The sequence below is a fragment of the Tachysurus vachellii genome, chromosome 13, assembly GCF_030014155.1.
Source record: "Tachysurus vachellii isolate PV-2020 chromosome 13, HZAU_Pvac_v1, whole genome shotgun sequence".
Taxonomy (NCBI): Eukaryota; Metazoa; Chordata; class Actinopteri; order Siluriformes; family Bagridae; genus Tachysurus; species Tachysurus vachellii.
Genome location: NC_083472.1, coordinates 25,896,469 through 25,919,344, shown reverse-complemented (window position 1 = coordinate 25,919,344; position 22,876 = coordinate 25,896,469). Strand labels below are relative to the sequence as shown.

The 22,876-nt window shown below is 40.0% G+C and overlaps 1 protein-coding gene across 2 annotated transcripts in view; it reads right to left on the bottom strand.

Moving 5' to 3' along the window:
• pcdh1b (protocadherin 1b) overlaps positions 1–22,876 on the bottom strand; it is a 70,352-nt gene that overhangs the window by 7,419 nt on the left and 40,057 nt on the right. The window contains exons 4-5 of one of the 2 annotated variants that reach the window (XM_060884554.1): positions 13,841–14,060; positions 300–421 (exon numbers count right to left, since the gene is read on the bottom strand). In XM_060884554.1, the coding sequence (XP_060740537.1) occupies positions 339–421; positions 13,841–14,060 (303 nt within the window). In that variant the 3' untranslated portion in view covers positions 300–338. The remainder of the gene's footprint in view (positions 1–299; positions 422–13,840; positions 14,061–22,876) is intronic. The other variant, XM_060884553.1, reaches the window with a different exon arrangement.

Sequence of the window (22,876 nt, the reverse complement as noted above, 5' to 3'; positions counted from 1 at the left end):
TGTGTGTGGAGCTTTTATGTTAATTCTGTTCAGCCAATCAGAAACAGGATTATATAAAGTTCAGGATATATGATTAATGCTATGATTAAAGCTAGCTAAACAAATGAGTAGATAAAAGCTGAGCTCAGCTGAACTCAGCACTGTCTCACTAAACTAAACCACTGTCTCACTAAACTAAACCACTGTCTCACTAAACCACTGTCTCACTAAACTAAACAAAACTGATTAAAGGACAGATGAGAGAATAAAATAAGGTGAAAACACTGTGATGAGGTGATGAGGTGAATATAGTGACGTACCTGTCGAACCCTTTCACCTGTAAGTTACTCGGAATTTCTTCATACAAAAGAAGCAAAATGTCTAAAATCCATCCTCATCATCTGATCCTCTGAAGTTCTTAAAGGAAACAAAGTCCAAAAATCTGTAAAAAAGTTCAGAAACTTCACAAAGTTTGTCTGTCAGGTTTGTTTCCTTTCATGTGAATGATTCTATCCCCAGACAAACAAAAAGGTTTGAAGTTTGCGACAGAAAGACAGACGGAGAGAGAAACAGGAATTCATCGTATTCCTTAAAACCTTCAGGGTGAAAAAAACTTAAAACAAACTGATCCGAGTTTGAGAAAAAGACGAGTGCTTAGTGCAGTCTGTTTTGGTCGGCGCCCTTCTCCCTGCCACGCTGTGATACGGCACCTACAAGAGGATAAATACCACTTACTGCTCATATACTGTTAATATACTGTTAATATACTGCTCATATACTGTTAATATACTGTTAATATACTGTTAATATACTGCTCATATACTGTTAATATACTGCTCATATACTGTTAATATACTGCTCATATACTGTTAATATACTGCTCATATACTGTTAATATACTGTTAATATACTGTTAATATACTGCTCATATACTGTTAATATACTGTTAATATACTGCTCATATACTGTTAATATACTGTTAATATACTGCTCATATACTGTTAATATACTGTTAATATACTACTCATATACTGTTAATATACTGTTAATATACTGCTCATATACTGTTAATATACTGCTCATATACTGTTAATATACTGCTCATATACTGTTAATATACTGCTCATATACTGTTAATATACTGCTCATATACTGCTCATATACTGTTAATATACTGCTCATATACTGTTAATATACTGTTAATATACTGCTCATATACTGTTAATATACTGCTCATATACTGTTAATATACTGTTAATATACTGCTCATATACTGTTAATATACTGCTCATATACTGTTAATATACTGCTCATATACTGTTAATATACTGTTAATATACTGTTAATATACTGCTCATATACTGTTAATATACTGTTAATATACTACTCATATACTGCTCATATACTGTTAATATACTGTTAATATACTGCTCATATACTGTTAATATACTGCTCATATACTGTTAATATACTGTTAATATACTGCTCATATACTGTTAATATACTGCTCATATACTGTTAATATACTGTTAATATACTGTTAATATACTGCTCATATACTGTTAATATACTGTTAATATACTGCTCATATACTGTTAATATACTGTTAATATACTGCTCATATACTGTTAATATACTGCTCATATACTGTTAATATACTGTTAATATACTGTTAATATACTGCTCATCTACTGTTAATATACTGCTCATATACTGTTAATATACTGTTAATATACTGTTAATATACTGCTCATATACTGTTAATATACTGTTAATATACTGCTCATATACTGTTAATATACTGCTCATATACTGTTAATATACTGTTAATATACTGCTCATATACTGTTAATATACTGCTCATATACTGCTCATATACTGTTAATATACTGCTCGTATACTGTTAATATACTGTTGATATACTGCTCATATATTGTTAATATACTGTTAATATACTGTTGATATACTGCTCATATATTGTTAATATACTGTTAATATACTGCTAATATAATGCTCATATACTGTTAATATACAGCTCATATGCTGTTAATATACTGCTCATATACTGTTAATAAACTGCTCATATACTGTTAATATACTGTTAATATACTGCTAATATACTGTTAATATACCGTTAATATACTGCTCATATACTGCTCATATACTGTTAATATACGGCTAATATAATGTTAATATACTGCTCATATATTGTAATATAATGTTAATATACTGCTCAAATATTGTAATATAATGTTAATATACTGCTCAAAAACTGTTAGTATGCTGTTCATACACCAGAGCATGCAAAATACACATATATTGTATTGATTAGTGATTAGTGGTCCTGATAATCAGTTAATCATCAGAATAAACCCCCAGCATTGACACTCCATCCTCCTGTAGACAATAGGTGCAAAAACATTCAAGCCTCAGACACACACCTTCACACACACCCTCACACACACCCTCAAACACACCTCATACATACTCTTAGACACCCCTCTCACTCACACGTGTCACACACAACCCCAGACACACCCTCACACACACACTTTAACGCACTCCATCCTCCTGGAGACTGACAAATAGTGCCAAAACATTTGAGACTGAAATATCTTGGAATTCTGAATTTGTGAATCCCAGTAAATTAAAGGGCTGAAATTATGAAAGACACAGTGACTAAAGAAGAACCCAGAACTTTCTCTTTCTCTCTCTATCTCCCTCTCCATCCCCAGTTTGTGTTGGTCTCGCTCGTCCCCTCAGACTGATGTTAGGCATTATCATAAACACACACGTCTACACTTACTGCCCCAGCAAATTTATTTTGTGCCGGCAAATGACTCCAGAACAGTTTTAATGATGAATATTCATGAGTTGGATCTTCTGATAAATATTCATTAGATTTTAATGTTCCATGCTGGACCTCCTCATCGATAATTCTAAAGCTTAGTTTCTACTTTTAATTTTAGAAGGAGGTTTAAGGTTGTCACACACACTATGGGGGAGTGTGTAAACAAATGGAGAGAAAAGAAAATAAATTTGTTTATTTTTATTTACCTCAAATGTGTGTTTTTAGTTATGAGATATGAAGGGAACACACAGACACACACACTTACATACACACACAGGGGATGTTAGTGCTTGTATCCAATCTGTTTTCTCAGTTCTAACCACAGCAATATGCAGAGTGCACTAATTCTTACACTCACCTCCACCACCACTACATCTGTATGTGTCTCTGTCTGTGTGTGTCTCTGTCTGTGTGTGTCTCTGTGTGTTGTTGGGCAGCAGCTGGAGCTAATGAGGCTCACTGCATACCAATGCACCCGTTTAGCACCTTCCAAAAGCACACACACACACACACACACACACACACACACACACACACACACACACACACACACACAGAATTCTCCATTCTCTTTGTGTATTTATAGATAATACTATATCTATGTGTGTGTGTGTGAGAGAGAGAGAGAGAGAGAGAGAGAGATGAGGCTGAGCGCTGACATTGTCTCATTATCTAGTAACATAGCAGGGAAAGAAAATGAAAAAGTGAGAGAAGAAGTGTATGCAGTGATTATCTGTGTCTGTGATTTTAAAAGTCTCTGCTTCACTCAGCCAGGGAGTGGGAGAGAAGCTAATAACCGTCTCACTCCATCTTTCTCTCTGTCTCTTAGCTGGACCTTATTTTGAAACCTGGACTTTGAACACATGCACACACACACACACACACACACACTCACACCCACACAGACACACACACAGACACACCCACACCTACTCGCACACACACACACACACACACACACACACACACACACACACACACACACACACACAGTCTAGTGCAGAGATGTGCAATAAATATAAATATAATAGCCTTCAGTTGAAACAACACCTGGGTACTTCTTTTTCTAAGAGTCAACTGGAAACACTTGTATGAGTCAACTGTACTCCAGAATAATCTTCAACCTTCGATATTCTGATAACTGAAATTAATTTTACTGAAACTGAAGGAAACTCATGGACCCACTTCCAGTTGGATGAAAGGATGATTGGATCGCTGGATTATGCTGAAGCTCTTTTTAAAAGAATTAACACAAAAGTTTATTTCTTCATTTGAATTTCACAAAAAATATTCTACTGTTGAATTGTATCAAGAAAAATACACACTTATTGTCTCAATTAGAAGGAAATGATTCTGAGTCTGATTTTGATGTCACACTTCACCTGGGACATGAATATTGTAAACGCTTTAATGATTGATAATGAATATGCTGATGAGGTTAAAGCAAATATACGTTTAAAGAGATGTTTGATGAATTCATGAAGATTAATCAATCCTATACACAAATACTGAACTATAAAGAAAAAACTGATTTGCAGTGATGCTTCTGTCAAAGCTGCTTTTAGAGAAATTAAGACAGAATTTCGGTGGTGTCATGAAGATAAATTAATTTTTCAGTTCACTTTCTTTATGGTTTTATTTATGAAACTTCTGTATTAAGTTTTATTAGTTGCGTCACTCATTGCTAGTATTAGAGTTCGCATTAGTGCTAATCTGAGTTGCGGTAATCGATCAGGATGCTTGCTGGTGTTTGATAAGATCCTGGAGCTCAGCTGCACAAACAAAAAACTATCACTAAACCTCCTGATCCACACACGGCTAAGTGGATTTGATGATTGTTCATTGGACCATACTGCAAATGTGTGTGTGGGGTTTTTATTTTTTTGGTTGGTTGCTTTCAAGGTGTTGGAAACCTGAATTCTGTGTGTGTGTGAGAGACACTCAATCACACACACATACACACTTTTAATCCACGAATTGATGATATAATTCAATAGTTGTTTGTGGTTTTATACAATTTTACATGAATACAATATCACTGTAACTACTTCTCTGCACCCATCTGTCTACACCCGTGTCACAGCACCTCTCACTCTAGTTAGTTGCCCCTGTTTCTGCTCTAGAATTTCTGATTTGCATATTCATATATATTCAGAGCAACTGGAATTTTTCATAAAGGAAAGCTGCAGTGTCACAGCCCCTAAATTTCAGGGACAGACTCCAGTATATGTGTATGTGTGTGTCAGAGAGAGAGAGAGAGAGAGAGAGAGAGAGAGAGAGAGAGAGAGAGAGAGAGAGAGAGAGAGAGTGTTTGTGTGTGTGTCAGAGAGAGAGAGAGAGAGAGAGAGAGAGAGAGAGAGAGAGAGAGAGAGAGAGAGAGTGTGTGTATGTGTGTGTGTCAGGGAGAGAGAGAGAGAGAGAGTGACAGACTGACTGATGAGTCAGTGCTCTTCAGTGATTTGTAAGTCTGGATTCCAGTCTTCAGAATATTCAGTGATTATTCCAATTTATTATTATTATTATTATTATTATTATTATTGTTATTGTTATTATTGTTATTGTTATTATTGTTGTTATTATTATTAGTATTATTACACTAACAATCAATAAAACATTTTACATTTATAAATATTATATGATATAAGGTGTGTTGTGTTTGTAAGGCATTTGTGTGTGTGTACTGTAGTGAAGTGGATTTGAATTTAGTGCTTAAGGATAATCCATCTTCACCTCCACCTCCACCTCCACCTCATCCCCTTGTTCTCTCTGTATGAAACCCTTTGGCATCTCTGCTGTCCCTGTTCACCCAGAATGAGCTGTAACATGGCCAGAGTCTCAGACACATTCATGGGAACACTGATATACATGATGTAAAGGTAAGAACACAGTCCAAGGTATGGTGTATGACCTACAGTGAAATCACAAAGCATTTCAGCAACAAAATACAGCAAATCAGCTGTGTTGTGTTTTGGGCTTTTAATGAGTCTGTTTGTGTATGTGTGTGCTTGTGAGTGTGTTTGTGTGTGTGTGTATGTGTGTGCTTGTGAGTGTGTTTGTGTGTGTGTGTGTATGTGTGTGCTTGTGAGTGTGTTTGTGTGTGTGTGTGTGTGTGTGTGTGTGTGTGTATGTGCTTGTGAGTGTGTTTGTGTGTGTGTGTGTGTATGTGTGTGCTTGTGAGTGTGTTTGTGTGTGTGTATGTGTGTGCTTGTGAGTGTGTTTTGTGTACGTGTATGTGTGTGCTTGTGAGTGTGTTTGTGTGTATGTGTGTGCTTGTGAGTGTGTTTGTGTGTGTGTATATGTGTGTGCTTGTGAGTGTGTTTGTGTGTGCTTGTGAGTGTGTTTTTGTGTGTGTTTGTGTGTGTGTGTGTGCGTGTATGTGTGTGCTTGTGAGTGTGTTTGTGTGTGTGTGCATGTGTATGTGTGCATGTGTATGTGTGATTGTGAGTGTGTTTCTGTGTGTGTGTGTGTGTGTGTGCTTGTGAGTGTTTTTTTTGTGTGTTTCTGTGTGTTTGTGTGTGTGTGTATGTGTGTGCTTGTGAGTGTGTTTGTGTGTGTGTGTGCATGTGTATGTGTGCATGTGTATGTGTGATTGTGAGTGTGTTTGTGTGTGCGCGTGTGTACAGTATGTGTGCTTGTGAGTGTGTTTGTGTGTGTGTATGTGTGCTTGGGAGTGTGTTTGTGTGTGCGCGTGTGTATGTGTGCTTGTGAGTGTGTTTTTGTGTGTGTTTGAGTGTGTCTGTGTGTTTGAGTGTGTGTTTGTGTGTGTTTGTGTGTGTTTGAGTGTGCATGTGTGTTTGAGTGTGTGTGTGTGTGTTTGTGTGTGTGTGCTTGTCAGCACTCTTACCACACTTCCTGGTTCGCTATGCTACTTCCAGATCAGCGGCATTTTAGATTTTCACTTCAATAGGGCGTCGGCCATATTAGTTATCAGGCAATATATAAGGATGCTGCTTTTACATGTCTCCTCAGTTTGCCCTGTGCACTGCGATTCATCCCACCTTGTTCCTGTTCTGCCCTGCCTGTTGTGCCCCTCCTGGTGTGACTCTGTTTGGTTCTGGTTTCTGTGTTCTTGCCTGTCCTGTATTCTGCCTGCTTGTGTACTGGATCTTTATGCTGGGTGTTTGCCTGCTTTGCCTGATTTATTTGTCAGGCTCATTAAAGACTTTTATTATTTACCTCGGTGTCCTGCGCCTCAGTCCTCGCTGCCCGCCGAGCCTGACAGTTACTACACAACAGAACATTTCTGTCTTCACCATAATGACACTGTGCATCTTTTAGTGTACAATTTGATGACTTGAACACGGTGCTGCTGAAAGACCACCATTTTGGTTTTGTTCTAAATGCTAACATTAAGGACAAAATGATCCCTAGGTAGTTAGGGTTAGTGCAGACACACCACAGTTTTAGACTACATCTTGTCTTCTTGTGTTATGTGTGTTATGTGTGTGTTGTGTGTGTGTGTCCCAAGTGCACAACATTTCCATAGAGATGCATCTTGATGTTCTGAACAAGAGGAACAGTTAACTAATTCTTACGAGAGGAGAAACACAGGTGAATACATTTTATGTATGTGTGTGTGTGTGTGTGTGTGTGTGTGTTTATAGACCAGTCCCTAGAGATTCAGCACCAATTATCAAAGCTACTGGACAACACAAACAACAACAGCTGCTAGTCTGCTGGGGTTAAAGCCCAGGTGTGAACTCCCTGACACAGGTCAAGCACACAAACACACACTTACACACAAACACATGCGCGCACACACACATACAGACACACATGTGCACACACATACATACACACCCACAAATACACAGACACACACATAGACACACAAACACACACAAACATGCACACACAAATGCACACATATAGACACACACAAATGCACACACACACACACACACACACACACACACACACAGATTAAATCCATGTCCTTTTCTCTCTCTGTCAAAAGCTCCCACTCATCAAACACTGTGCAAATTCCAATAAATTATTCATGACTGCTGTTTGCCTAATCGAACAATTTGCATAAAAGAATGTTTACTTTACAATCCAAACACTTGAGGCAATGAATATTTCATTTACACTAAAGAGACTCTTTAATTTTACGTCTTTATCTGCTCCTAAGGGACCATGTCGCTTTGTTTGGCAGCCACTCTCTGAATAAATCCACACACACATGCACGCAATTGCCACTACACAATTTCTGTTTTTATTTGCCATTGCGTGTGTGTGTGTGTGTGTGTTACATCAACAGGACCACTCCTTATTTAAACATCACTGTTGAGTCACAGCTAACAAACTCCCTCCAGTTTAGAACACAACCAAGGGGAAGTGCAGAGAAAAAGTGAGTGAAGCAGAGAACACCAAGAACCGTTTAATCCATGTTCTCATTAGAACTTCTCAAATTTTAAGGCTCTGTCCCGAACACTAGAACTCACCTGAGCTGATCAATAAAATAGTACAACTAGTACAACTGTCAGTAAGTTGTTGCAGCTGTCAGTAAGTTGGTTCATATTCAATCAAGGTAAAGTTTTAAGTCATCAAGAGGTGGTCAAAGAGCTATACCCTAATGCTAGAATAGGGTTCTTAGAAGAACTCAAAAGCAAGAATGTGAATAATATACAATGTAGTTTACATGAAGAACCATAAATAAAACACAACTGAGGTTGATTTAAATCTGTGATTTGATGAGAACACAAACATAAACAAATAAAAACAAGACCATGCAGCAAACACATCATGAAACATGTTAAAAGGTTTTCCAATGAAATTATATCTCCATAAGCTTGCAGACTTCCTGCTCGTGTTCACTCGTTTGTAACTTTGCAACATAAAAACCAATAAAACATTGTGTGGAGATGCAGCGAGAGAGCAGCAGCACTGATGGGTTTCAGTAAAGCGCAGAAACGCAAAACCCCTAATTCAGTTTATAACCACGATTACAGACACACGCTCGAGACGCACAGGAACCATGACAGGAAGTGATAATGATGGAGAACATTTTTCTGTAAAGTGCTAAAAAGTTGTGTGTGTGTGTGAAAGTGTGTGTGTGTGCATGTGAGTGTGTGTGTGAGAAACATTTCTGTAAAGTGCTGAAAAGATATGTTTGGGTGTGTGAAAGTGTGTGTGTGTGAGTTAGTGAGTGTGTGTGTGAATTTGGCTTGCTGGAATACTCAATGCGCCAACACACACTACTGTTAGACGGGGATTAGCTGAGACATAAAAAAAAAATCATCCATTTCTAATACCCTCTGCACCCCCCACCCCCTCAACCCACCCCACCCCACCCCGTCCCTCTGTCTCTCTCTCGCTCTCTTGTCCCTTGTCTCTCTCACCCTCTCTCTGTATTTAATGGAATCATCTGTATCTGATAATGCTCTGTAATTGTATTACTTTTCCTCAGCATCCTGAGGGGCAGCACTTCAGTCACACTCAGTCTCTCAAACTAATGTCCCCACATCCTGTACAAATGGAGCATAGACAGAGAGAGAGTTTTAGTTCAGTAGCTGATAAAACTCAGAAAAAGACGTGTGCCAACATGTGCCAACCTGGCATAGGAGTGTGTGCCTCTACCAAAACCTCTCTCTAATATCTCTGATAAATTAAAACTGTTAATGTTGAGATGTTATAAAATAGATTTCTGGAGTTTTTAGGCTTTCACTGCATGAATTCAGAGAGATATACTGTCTAAAATTGTGATATTTTGACAGGCGGAGGGATCATTTTTTAATTTTTTCTTCTCTTACTCTGACCTGGTAATATATAGCAATCTCACATGTGTACATGTGTATAATTATTTAAAATATAGCATGTCATTTTCAAAAAACAGGCAGAAAAGTAGGCCTATTGTGGAAAGTGTTAAAAGACCTTAAAATTCTCCATAAAAACACACAGACAGACTGTAACGTGGAGCAGTGAGTAAAAGCATGAACAACAGTTTGTCTCTGTGAACAGAAAGGACAGTCGTGTGTAACATCAGGGTTTAAAATGGAGATAAAAGAGTTCACAGAGAGAATACAGTGTTAAATCCTCCATTGGAGGTCACAGATTTTTTGGTTAACGCTGGTTTGTACAGTGTCTCCTCTCTGGTTTAATATCAGCATTAAAACCAAGTACATTTCTCCATGTGGTTTTCGACCCTCACACTCAGTTTTTATTTAAAACCTTAACACAGGCTCTGTAGAGTAACTGCCCCGACACTGTCACAAAGTCCATCTCCCCCTCACCCCGGCACTCCAGGAGGAGACCTTCAGCAGGGGAAAGAGTCCCTCTGCTACAGGACTGGTCTCTGTATACTGATAGTCCATCAGCCAAACACACTCCTCAGATGTTAGGGAGGACCTCCAGTGGTGTAACAGTTGATTGACAACACGCAGTAACAGTTGATTGACAATACCCACAATCCCATACACGCTGCCAGGTCCTCTACCTTCGACAGGTCAGCTCCTGAGATGATCACAAGCTCCTGGAGCATAACAATGCCTGAGGAGATGAGAGTCCTGGACAGTGCAGGGACGGTCACACTGGAGATACACTTGATATACACCAGAGGCTCCTCCAGCAGCCAGTACACTGTTCCATGTTTTGTTTTATTTTAAGTTCCAGATTTTAAAAATTCCACGATAAACTCCAGAAACCTCCAGCGGTTTAGTGTCCATTAAAAACAATGTCCTGTCCAGCCTCAGGTGTCGTCCACATGTCCACAGACATGTCGTATAACTCTGTACAGTTTAAAAGGGGCACATAAACCACCGTTAACCTTCAGTACACCCTCAGTTTTACTGTACACCTTGACCATGGCTATGAAACCTGGATTAAACAGAAGGTTTCCAGCACCTTCCACAAATATTCATGCCCAACCCGGTCAAATGCCTTTTCCTGATCTAGAGAAATCATACAAGTCTTTAAGCCCAATATCCTGGAGACGTCCAAAATGTCACAAATTAAATGTATGCTATCAAATATAGACCTATCAGACACACAGTACGTCTGGTCCTGGTGAATGAGCTGCTCCATTACCTTGGTCAGTCTCAAGGCTGATGCTTTTCAAAGCAGCTTGCAGTCAGTGCACATTAGTGACAATGGGCACCAGTTCCTCAGGTCCATCAGGTCTCCTATTTTGCAGTAGGGTCAGGACGGCCCTCCTGCAGCTCAAAGGGGGTCTACCTGTCCTTACACTGTCCAACAAGTCCTGCCCTATAACTGCCCAGAAAGCCTTGTAGAACTCAAAAGGAAGACCATTTATACCTGGTGCCTGTCCATTCTCCATCCCCTGGAGAGCCTTCCAGTGACTGATCTCTGTCCAACACCCTGGCCGCTTGCTCAGAGAGCTTAGGCAGGTCCACCAGGAAACTCTCCTCCACCATCTTTGTTCCTGACCACTAACTACTGTACAGCATCGAGTAGAAGTTTACTGTCTGCGAAATTCAGTGGGCTCCGATATGAGATCCCCTGATTCTGTTCGCAGAGAATGTATGACTTTTTTCTGTCCATTCATTTGGTCTAAACTGAAGAAGAACTTAGATGAAGCATCAATCTCAGTTCCACTTTTAAAGCATGAGCAGGCCAACGCCAACTGTGCTATAACGTCTAGCAAGTTGTTCATTTGGACTTTTTATGTTTGACTGCTTTAATATGCCCCCCATCTCCTGCAGCGTCCAAACAATGAAGTTCCACTATTTCTATCTCCAGAGCTTTCAGAGATCTAACAATGGCTCTTGTGACGTTGAGAGTGTACTGTTGAGAAAAAACTTTGATTTGTGTTTTAGTCACAATTCCATAAATAAGTAAAAGACTCTCTAGAATTAGCATCTTCCAAAAGTGGTCAGAAATGCCTCCTGGAACAATAAAACACTTTTGTTTTAAAACTATAAAAACAATCATACGTGTTATCTATGGCACGGGCCCACGTGTACTGTCTTATTAAAAGTTTTCAATATATCATTTAACTCATGGGCCTCCATCAGCTCCCACAGACACTTACAGGAAGCCATATGAGGTTCTGCAGGGTTCCGGTCTAAAATATCTGTTGTACAATTAAAATCTCCACCTAAAATTAAAATATCAATAGTGTTGCAGTCAGCAATAATATTGTTAAGTTTATCTAAAAAAAACGTCCTCTCCACGACATTGGTAAGGGTGCTTTAAAACCGGTATAGTGTCCAGTGTCACCAAGCAATGGCTCTGCACCACTGTGCCTGCCTCTGCCAACCCTAACCCTAACTGTGCCTGCCTCTGCCAACCCTAACCCTAACTGTGCCTGCCGCTGCCAACCCTAACCCTAACTGTGCCTGCCGCTGCCAACCCTAACCCTAACCGTGCCTGCCGCTGCCAACCCTAACCCTAACCGTGCCTGCCGCTGCCAACCCTAACCCTAACCCTAACTGTGCCTGCCGCTGCCAACCCTAACCCTAACCCAGCACAGGCTGCTCAAGCACTAACCCTAACCTGCATTAGAAATGAGAGAATCTGTGGTCATGGAGTTTGTTTTTGTTATTATTATTGTTATTATTATTATTGTTATTATTATTATTATTATTATTATTGGTTGGAGTGGTATTTTAAACTCTTGATGAATTTTCATTTTTCTAACTTATTGTCTATAAGCTGCTCAGATCTGTAAGTGAAAAAGTGTGTAGAAAAGTAACTTTTTATGAGCAATCATAACACATAATTTCACACAAAGTGTCAATGTTTTTCGAGGGAACATGAACGCAGCATAAGACACTGCATTGTAAATGTAAAGTAAGACATTGTAGAAGGAAGTGTTCAGTGTGCTGTATGATTCAACATCATCACTTTTTACAATGAATAATAAACATCAGATTTTCCTCCTAACCTTACAAGCAATATCTCTTGTCCGGGCATGAAATATGTGCAGGCAAACCATTCTTGGCCTTTGCTCTTATGCAGGTCTATTGGATTGGAGCAGTGTGTTTGGTGTCATCAATGTATGGTGAATAAATCTGTATGGTGAATAAAACTGTATGGTGAATAAAACTGTTAATATAAATAAATAGTGTGACGAGGTGTTATACTGGACATGATATATCTCTGAAGCAGATGGATGATGTGACACCTCATCATCTCCGTCTGTTAAACTCTTCCTTAAAACCATATGCATTATAACACTATGTGTGTGTGTGTGTACAATGTACTGTTAGACAATATGTCCATTTAGTAAGGGCCAAAAAAATGCATGGTGAGATAATGATAGAAATGAGTGTTCTGGGAAACAGAGACCCTTTTAATAAAACACATGGTTCTCCTGTGCTGCTTTCAGTCTAACAGAATATAAATGTGTTCTATGGTTTATTAAAGAACTGCGGCTCTCAATCACTGAGAAGATCACACAATGATCACACACCATCATACTCGTCTGTCACAATGAAGGGAACGAGACATTAAGAAATAAAGAAAGTGTTTGTTGGAGCTTGTCAGTGTGCGTCAGAGTCCATTAGATAGTACGATGACAAGTTGTTGAGTTCTGATGGCCCATCTGAACCAGGTAACTAATGACAACAGGTATTAATCACTGCAAGACAGAAACATTAGCTACAGAAGACATGACATTTAATCCAGTTGACTCTCTCTCTGTCTCTCTCTCTAGTAACTGTTGCTCTTTCTCTCTCAGCTGAAGGATATCTAACAGTATTTATAACAGCACTGTATTACTGCACAGTTTCACACCATACAGTGGAATCTAGAGATCTTTATGTTTAGCTCTTGTGTGTTTGTGTGTGTGCGTGTGTGTGTTCCTGCTGTTCAGAAGTTATTGGAACTTGTGTCTCTTATTGGCTGCCACATTACGTCTTATTTGCATAAATGTGTAAGCGCGCCATTGTCTAGCCCCACCCACTTCACTTAACACACTGTATTACACTGATGCCAGATTCAGACCACATCTGTTGGGAATTTCATTGGCTGATGTTCTCAATGGAGTGGAGACAGGTAATGTGTGTGTTAGTGTGAAAGCAGAAGGGCATGAGGAAGATTTTGTCCTACCACTCTCTGGGTGTTCGATCTCTCCGATGCTGCCATCCGGTGTTGTCCTCTCATAGTGATCCTCGGGTAGCGCCAACGGTCCGATCCTTGGCCCCGAAGAACTTTTACTGCTCGGTGTTTCTGATTCATCCAATCCACTGTCATAGTAACTGTGCTGGGAGGAGTCCTGCAGATCCTGTGCCTGATTGGCTGTTGAAAAGGTCACACGGCGGTGCGGCAGCTGTGATTCGATGTAAAGGAAACGGAAATGGTTTTAGGAATTCTGTAATATTCAGATATTTTCACTATAGCTGAATTTGCAATACAAAAAATATAAATCTCTGTATTTTACCAAAATGCTGTACAAATGTTTTAATTTTGGTCATTTTCATTCTTGTTTTAAGAAACCTAACAAAAACTCCTCAGTATGTATAAATATGTCTAAATCCTCAAGAGGTCAATGTCAGAGTTACTGAGGATTTAAAGTTTTTGGAAATTTACACTCTGTAGTGAAACTGAATCAGTTTAGTTTATAAACCAAAAGCAGATATCAAAATTTCCACCATGCTGCAGCTCCATCAAATCATCATCAACACAAAGAAGAGCACTCACACACTCCATACACACAACATACACACAAACATGTTTGAATGACAATCAAAATCCTGTAAGAAGAACAGAGAACAGAAATATGTAAGTTGTAGTAAATTAGTAAATTATTTTATGCTGATGTTAATGACATCCGTGGAGTGAACAGACGATGATGAGGAAGAGACAGAGATGTAGATGAAGCTGAGAATTAGAGTGAGAACTTAGTTCCTGTTGCAAGCTTTGTATTCTGCAAAATTCAGCAGTGCCAGTGTTTCTTCATCTGTAGATTAGAACAGATTAATAATACATAAATATTTTAAACACTTTTCCTTGGTTGACTTTTGAGATCTACAAAAGTGTTATACAAATCCAGTATAAATCTTCACACACAACACCAGCGCTGAAGTAAAGGGTGTCATGTGGGATTTTAGACAGCGGTGATGATTTGTGTTTCTCTCACTGAATCAAAGACAAAAACACGTCAGCCATTTTGAATCTCTCTCACACACAAACACACACAAACACACACACACATGCACCATGCTAGCACAGCTTACTGAACATCACAGTATGTGTGTGTTAAACACACTGTGTGGAACAAACACTCTCTGTTACAATAGAAACAGACAGCTCACAAATTGGTATCTAAAGTGAGACAAAGACCTGCACACACACATACACACACGCACACACACACGCACACTCATACACACATGCACACGCACACACACGTGCACACACACACACACACACACACACGCACTCACACACACACACACACACACACACACACACACACACACACACACACACACACACACACCCTGTCCCTCAGCTCCTTCTCTCCAGCACTAATAAATCTCTTTCTCCCGCTGTGAGAATCTCCACACGCTAAACTGCTTTTAACCTCCAGACTGAATCAAAATCTGAGTGTATGTCCACCAATCTCTCTCTCTCTCTCTCTCTCTCTCTCTCTCTCTCTCTCTCATCACACACATGCGAAAGAATGGAAACAAAATGAGAAAGCTAGACAATGCTAAAGCTGGTGTGTGTATGTGGGTGTGAGTGTGTTTGGGGTCTTTGTTTAAAAATCTCCTTTATTTCCTCTCTTCATGTTCTGCTGCTGTTTGCCTCCAGGTATATAACAGAACTACACCAAAACCTACCGATCTCTCTCTCTCTCTCTCTCTCTCTCTCTCTCTCTCTCTCTCTCTCTCTCTCTCTATGTCAGGAGTGACAACAATGCCACAGGTTTGGTGGTGAACTTCACTTAAAGAGACTGAAGTACCTTTACACAATAGACAGAGAGAAGAGAGACAGACATCTTTCTCCTTCCCACTGAGACAGTCTGTTTCTGGTTCTACATAAAAAAACTTTAATGTTAAGAACACAAGCTCACTTATTAGTGTGATTATAACACAGGTATGATGGTGTTTGTGTAATAACACACACATGCACTAACTCAGCTACAGAGTGACCGAGTGACCATGTGATCAAGTTGGAGTGATGTTCTCACAAGAGCTTTACCATCACAGGAGACACGCTGTTCTGATAACCTTAACACCACGAGCATAACACTCATTTACCTAACAAACACACACAGGCAAAACTGAGGGAAATGAGGAGAGATGGCTAAACACACACACACACACACACATGCTAAACACACACATACACACGACAGACAAAAGTGAAAAAGAGTTAAAAGTACAGATTCATTGTCTCATCAAACAACACTGGATCACACAGTAAATAACTGAAGATCTGTTAAAGAGAGACAGACAGAGACAGACAGACAGAGACAGACAGACAGACACAGACAGACAGAGACAGACAGACAGACAGCTTTTAAACCTGTAAAAAACATTCTCACACAGATTTGGAAAACACAATCTGACACATTAGTTTGTTGGATTATCGCATGCTACCACATTGCTATTTCCATATAGTTGAACTCATTATGTTCCCGCCACCGCCTTGTGTGTGTGGAGTTTGCATGTTCTCCCCGTGCCTTGGGGGTTTCGTCCGGGTACTCCGGTTTCCTCCCCCGGTCCAAAGACATGCATGGTAGGTTGATTGGCATCTCTGGAAAATTGTCCATAGTGTGTGATTGTGTGAGTGAATGAGAGTGTGTGTGTGTGTGTGACCTGCGATGGGTTGGCACTCCGTCCAGGGTGTATCCTGACTTGATGCCCAATGACGCCTGAGATAGGCACAGGCTCCCCGTGACCCGAGGTAGTTCGGATAAGTGGTAGAAGATGAATGAATGAATGAATGAACTCATTATGCACTAGCGTATTGCTAAGCAACATTAGCATGCTTACTGACTTAAACACAAGCTCAAAGCTGTCATTACAGTGATGCTAATCACTTAATAATGCTAACAACTTTTCCTTAGCTAATATCAGCTCAGTGTTACTTAATGATATTTAATCATAGTTAAAGAAAGGAGTTAGCAATACTAAGACAGGGTTGTGCTAATTTAGCGAATAGGCACTGGCTAATATGCACTATACAATATAATAGTACAGTTAGCATTGTGTGTGACTTTAAGTTAGTATTAACACTCGGAATAGCACGTAGCCATAAACAATAAAAGGATGTGTGTGTGTGTGTGTGTGTGTGTGTGTGTGTGTGTGTGTGTGTGGGTGAGAGAGAGAGACTTTGAGAAAAAGCAGAAGGCCGGTCTCTTCCTGAGAATCCCTGTTCTGTTTCCTCTGTCCCTTTACATATAAAGTTTAACTCAGATCATTTATCAGCTGGACAATGAACACGCACACACACACACACACACACACACACACACACACACACACACACACACACACACATACAAATACAGCACTTTAGAGCTCCAAGCAATCCAGCTTTGTTGTATAAGCAAAATTTTACTACGTGTGTGTGTGTGTCCTTTTATTTTCCTAAAATAAAAGTTTCATAACAGGATATCCTTCTATGAGTGATAGATAAACCATAAGAAAAATATATAGAGATACGGATGCAGGTAGAGAGTGAGACAGGTAGAGAGTGAGACAGGTGCAATAGATCTTGTACATGTGTCACTTCTTTATGCTTACTGTGTGTTTTTAAATCACTGCTTCTCCTTCTGTCACATTCTCTAAGTCACCTTGTTTATTTCTCTGTTTACGTGTGTGTGTGTGTGTGTGTGTGTGTGTGTGTGTGTGTGACTGATATTTCCTCTGGCAGTGACACAAAGGAAGAGAAAATTTATCTCACACACATGCACACACTATCTCTTTAAGGTCAGTGACAAGGTGATTAACTTTACAAGCACAAATAAATTACTGAATCATCAGAATGAGCTGAAAGGATTTATACATACACACAGAGTTAATGCATTAGGTCCAAAACTGTGTGTGTGAGAGAGACAATGACACCAGTCAACAGTCAGAGAGCAAGTCTCAACTAGTTTGTGGGCTAAAAGACACACAAACACACACACACACACACACACACACACACACACACACACACACACACACAGGTAACAGAATGAATAAGGGTTAACAAACAAACACTGTTACACATACAGACTAAACAGTGAGACAGGAAGAGCTGATAAAAGCACACACACACACACACACAAACACACACACACACAAACACACACACACATACACACAGTATATATACTAACAGGCAAACACCTTTATAACAAGAGATGTACAGAAAGATTCAAAGGGTGTTTGTGTGTCTGTGTGTGTTTGTGTGTCTATGTTTGTGTGTGTTTGTGTGTCTGTTTGTGTCTGTGTGTGTGTTGAACAAGTGTAAAAATGTTAACAATGTCAAGTCAAGTCACATCAAGATGCTTTTACTGTCGTTTCCACCAGACACAGCTTTAGTACACAGTGAAGTGTAAACGTTCCTCAGGACTCTGGTGATGGAGCTCCATGAAACACAGAGCTACAGGAGACAACACAGAACTAAAGGCTAAGTAAAAATTAGTTCAAGAAAAAATGTTGTAGGAACAAAACATAAAAAGAACAAAGTGGCCTTCAGTGTTTAAATGTGTGTGAGATAGATGGTTTTATTTACTACCCACAATACATTTCATTACAAGAATGAACAATGCATTTCAGAGTTGGTAGAATTTGAAAGTAGAGAGGAATGAAGAAGTCTCCAGTGTGAGGAGACGTGAATGTGTATGTGTGTGTGTGATGTGGTGAAGGTGTCTCCAGTGTGAGGAGATGTGAATGTGTATGTATGTGTGTGATGTGGTGAAGGTGTCTCCAGTGTGACTCCAGCATGTAGAGAGAATAAAGAGAGAGAATAAAGAGAGAGAATAAGGAGAGACTGCTGAGGGGACGAGTGTTTAGAGCTGAGAGAACACAACACACTACAGGAAGTCACTCACTTCATCAACATTAAACACAACTACAAACAGATACGTGCCCTTTAATAAGTCCAATTTGTGGTGTTAGTGGTATAAAAAATGCTGGGTTTAGATTTATCAAGAAATGATCAGCTTCGTGGTGGTGACACATCTACTTCAGGCCGAATCACATGACTCACACTGACTATGTTTACAACTTTCCTGCTTTTGTCTCTGTGTGTGTGTGTGTGTGCAGCGTGTGCGTGTGTTAGTACACATAGGAAGCAATCACTGCTGTTCAAAACAATAAGCAGGACATCCTGTTGAGGTGTTCTCTTTATTACCCAAAATAATAAAGACACAAATAAAGTCAGGACAATGTGTGTGTTTTTTCTTCTCATCATTATAATCACCAACAATCCACTGACTCTGCCCTTAGAACAACGAGCTACATGCTATTAGCCACAATGCTAACCATGTGCTGCTACTAGGTGTGTGCTGAAATCATGATATTGGTGTTTATCTTGGTTTATATTGGTGTTTCTCTCAAAGCAACAGTTCTGTTCTTAGACACTTTAATTTATTTGGCATCAGTCAGTAGGTTAAAGTCCCACTTTTAATAATGTTTTAAACACTTAGTTCCTCTTACTTTACTGTCTTCCACATGTCCAGTGTCCCTGCTGTTGAGACTGCAGTTAGTAAAACAATATAAATAGTTCACAGATGTATAATAATCATATTACTCTTGCTATAACCACACAGCTTATCTAACTTGTTTACCTTGTGATATTTTCTATACATTTTTCTGTCCCTGAAATTAGCTACATCCCATTCAGGTCAGATCTACTAAACAGTGGAGCTTTCCCTTAAAATAGAACTCAAATATGACTTTCTTAGAGAGGGCGAAGTCAACTGTTGGGCAAAAAAAACATGTCAGTGTCAGTTCATCATTTAGGCTGCAGAGGGCGCTAAACATCACATACTGCTGCTTTAAAGGAAACTGACTTTAGTACACACTAGAACAGGATCACTTCAGCTCCATCGTTCTTGAGCTGCATGGCCTGGACAGTGGGCGGAGTTAAGGTTCAAGTGATTTTGGATGATTTTTGTTTATTAATATTTAAGTAAAGTGAATAATGTGTACACACCTGTGTGATGAAGCTGTTACACACTGAGGAGTGTGTGAGAACTTTATAACAGGATGCACATACATGAGCAGACAGTATGGTGCTGCAGGGACAAAGACTATATCCTGTATGTGTGTGTTTGTGTACACAGGACAACTACACATTCTTTATCTAGGTAAAAATAGGAAGACACACAAAGACATACAAGTTAGAGGAAACATGTTCTATAGGTATAGCAAATCCCAGCGGTGACGCTGAGACAAAAGCAGAGTGTGTTCTTCCTCAGAAACGCAGGATGAAACCAGCACAGGAAATAATGTGTAGAAAACACACACATACATAGACACACACAAACACACACACACACACACACACACACACACACACACACACACACACACACACATAGACAAACGTTCTCATACACACACACATAGACAAACATTCTCATAAACACACACATACATATATACATACCCATACACACACATGCACACACATATAAATAGACAAACATTCTCATACACATACACGTACACACATACTTACCCACACACACACACACACACACACACACACACACAAACATTCTCATACACACACATATATACATACCCATAAAAAGCACACCCATACATACCCATACACACACATTCATAAACACACATTCTCATACACACACACATACACACATACTTACCCACACACACACACATACACACATACTTACCCATACACACACACACACACACACACACACACACACACACACACACACACACACACACACACACACATATACACACATACACACATACACACACACATACACTCTCTTATCCAGAGTGATGTACATAAGTGTTTAAATCTCTAACATTGAATACATTAATGCTGGATCACTAAGTTACATACTTAAGATACCATGAGTTTAAAACATTGTTCAGAGTTACAATGAAAAAGTTTACTTTTTTTTTTTTTTTTTTTTAATAAATGCAAAAGATAGGGAAAGAAGTGCTAGTTGTGTTTCATGAAGAAGTAGGTCTTCAACCATCGTTTGGTCGTTTGCAGATATCCAGTGACTCAGCTGTCTGGACCCCTGGAGGAAGTTCATCCCACCACCTCGGTGTAGAACAGAGAAGAGTCTTGTAGTAAACTTACCTCTTACTCTGAGAGATGGTGGGACCAGTGGAGCAGTGCTGGAGATCTGAGGGTGTGAGGTGCAGTGTGAGGAGTGATGAGGGCTTTGAGGGAAGAGGGAGATGGTCTGTTTGTGGCTTTGTAGGAAATCATCAGTGTTTAAATCTGATGTGTTCAGCTACAGGAGCCAGTGGAGGAACACAGCAGTGGGGTGATGTGGAGAACTTAGGCAGGTTGTAGACAAGTCACACAGCTGCATTATGGACCATTTACAGAGGATGAATTGTGTTCATATGTAGACCTGATAGGGAGAGCTGCAGTAGTCCAGTGTTGAGTGGACAAGAGACTGAACAAGTACCTGAGCAGCCTGTGTGGGGAAAAATGGCCGAATCCTTCTGATGTTATAGAGAAGGAACCAACATGAGGGAGTCACATTAGGGACATGAGAGGAAAAGGACAGTTGAGTGTCCATGGTTACCCCAAGGTTGTGAGCTGTGGCTGAAGGGGAGATCAGATCATTATGTAGGGATATAACAAGGTCATGACCTGGGGATGAATCACCTGATGATCAGCAGGTCAGTTTTGTTAGGATTGAGCTTTAACTGATGAGCAGTCATCCATGATGATATTTCTGCCAGACATGCTGAGATCTGATCAGAAGCTGTGGTATCTGAGGGTGGGAAAGAGAAGATAAGTTGTGTATCATCAGCATAGCAGTGGTAAGAGAACCCATGTGAGGAAATAACTTCACCAAGAGAGTGAGTATACAGGGAGAAAAGAAGAGGACCAAGTACTGAGCCCTGTGGGACACCAGTGGAGAGTCTGTGTGGAACAGATCTCACTCCCCTCCATGTTACCTGATATGAGCGTCCTTCCACGTAGGAAGCGAACCATTCCCACAAATCCCAAGACTCCTGAGGGTGGATAAGAGAATCTTGTGGTTGACCGTATCAAACGCTGCTGAAAGGTCAAGGAGGATAAGGACAGATGACAGTTTGGCTGATGTAGCAGCATGTAGATTCTCAGAGACGTCCAAAAGGGCTGTCTCTGTGGAATGAGCTGCTTTAAAGCCAGACTGTTGGGATCTTGGAGGTTGTTCTGTGAGAGATAGACAGACAGTTGATTATAGACAATGTGTTCAAGAATTTTTGAAAGAAGCGAGAGAAGTGACACCGGTCTGTAGATACTGATGTCTGATGGATCCAGAGCAGGTTTCAGGATGGGAATAACCCTTGTTCTCTTGAAGGTAGTTGGTACCTGACCAAATGTTATGGATCCATTGATGATAGTGTTGACGAAGGGCAGAAGGTCTTGCGCAGTGGTCTGGAGCATAGTGGAAGGGAGTGGATCCAATGGGCAGGTGGGAGGATTGCAGGACTGGATGAGTTGTAAAATCTCTTCTGCTGATACAGTTGAGAAATGCAACAACGAAGGAGTGGGGAATCCATACTCTGAGATGTAAGTGCAGTCGGGGCTGAAGTGAAGGTCCTGCAGATTTCCTCAATCTTCTCCTGGTAGAAAGAAGCAATGTCTTCTGCAGTCAGAGAGGATGAAGCAGGTGGAGTCAGGGGGTTGAGTAGAGACGAGATGATGTTGTGGAGCTTCCGCGGGTCTTGTGAGGAAGCTTCAAGCTTTTCCTTGTAGAAGGAAGTCTTGGAAGAAGTCACATCTGAGGACAACTTGGCCAGGAGTTTTCGGAAAGAATGAAGATCTGCATCAAGTTGTGATTTCTTCCACTTTCTCTCAGTTGATCTTCGCTCTCTTTGATTGTGGCACAGAACATCTGAAAGCCAAGGAGCAGAACAAGAAGTTTTCTTGGGTTTAGTGGACAGAGGGCAGAGGAAGTCCATGGTTGAGGAAAAAGATGAG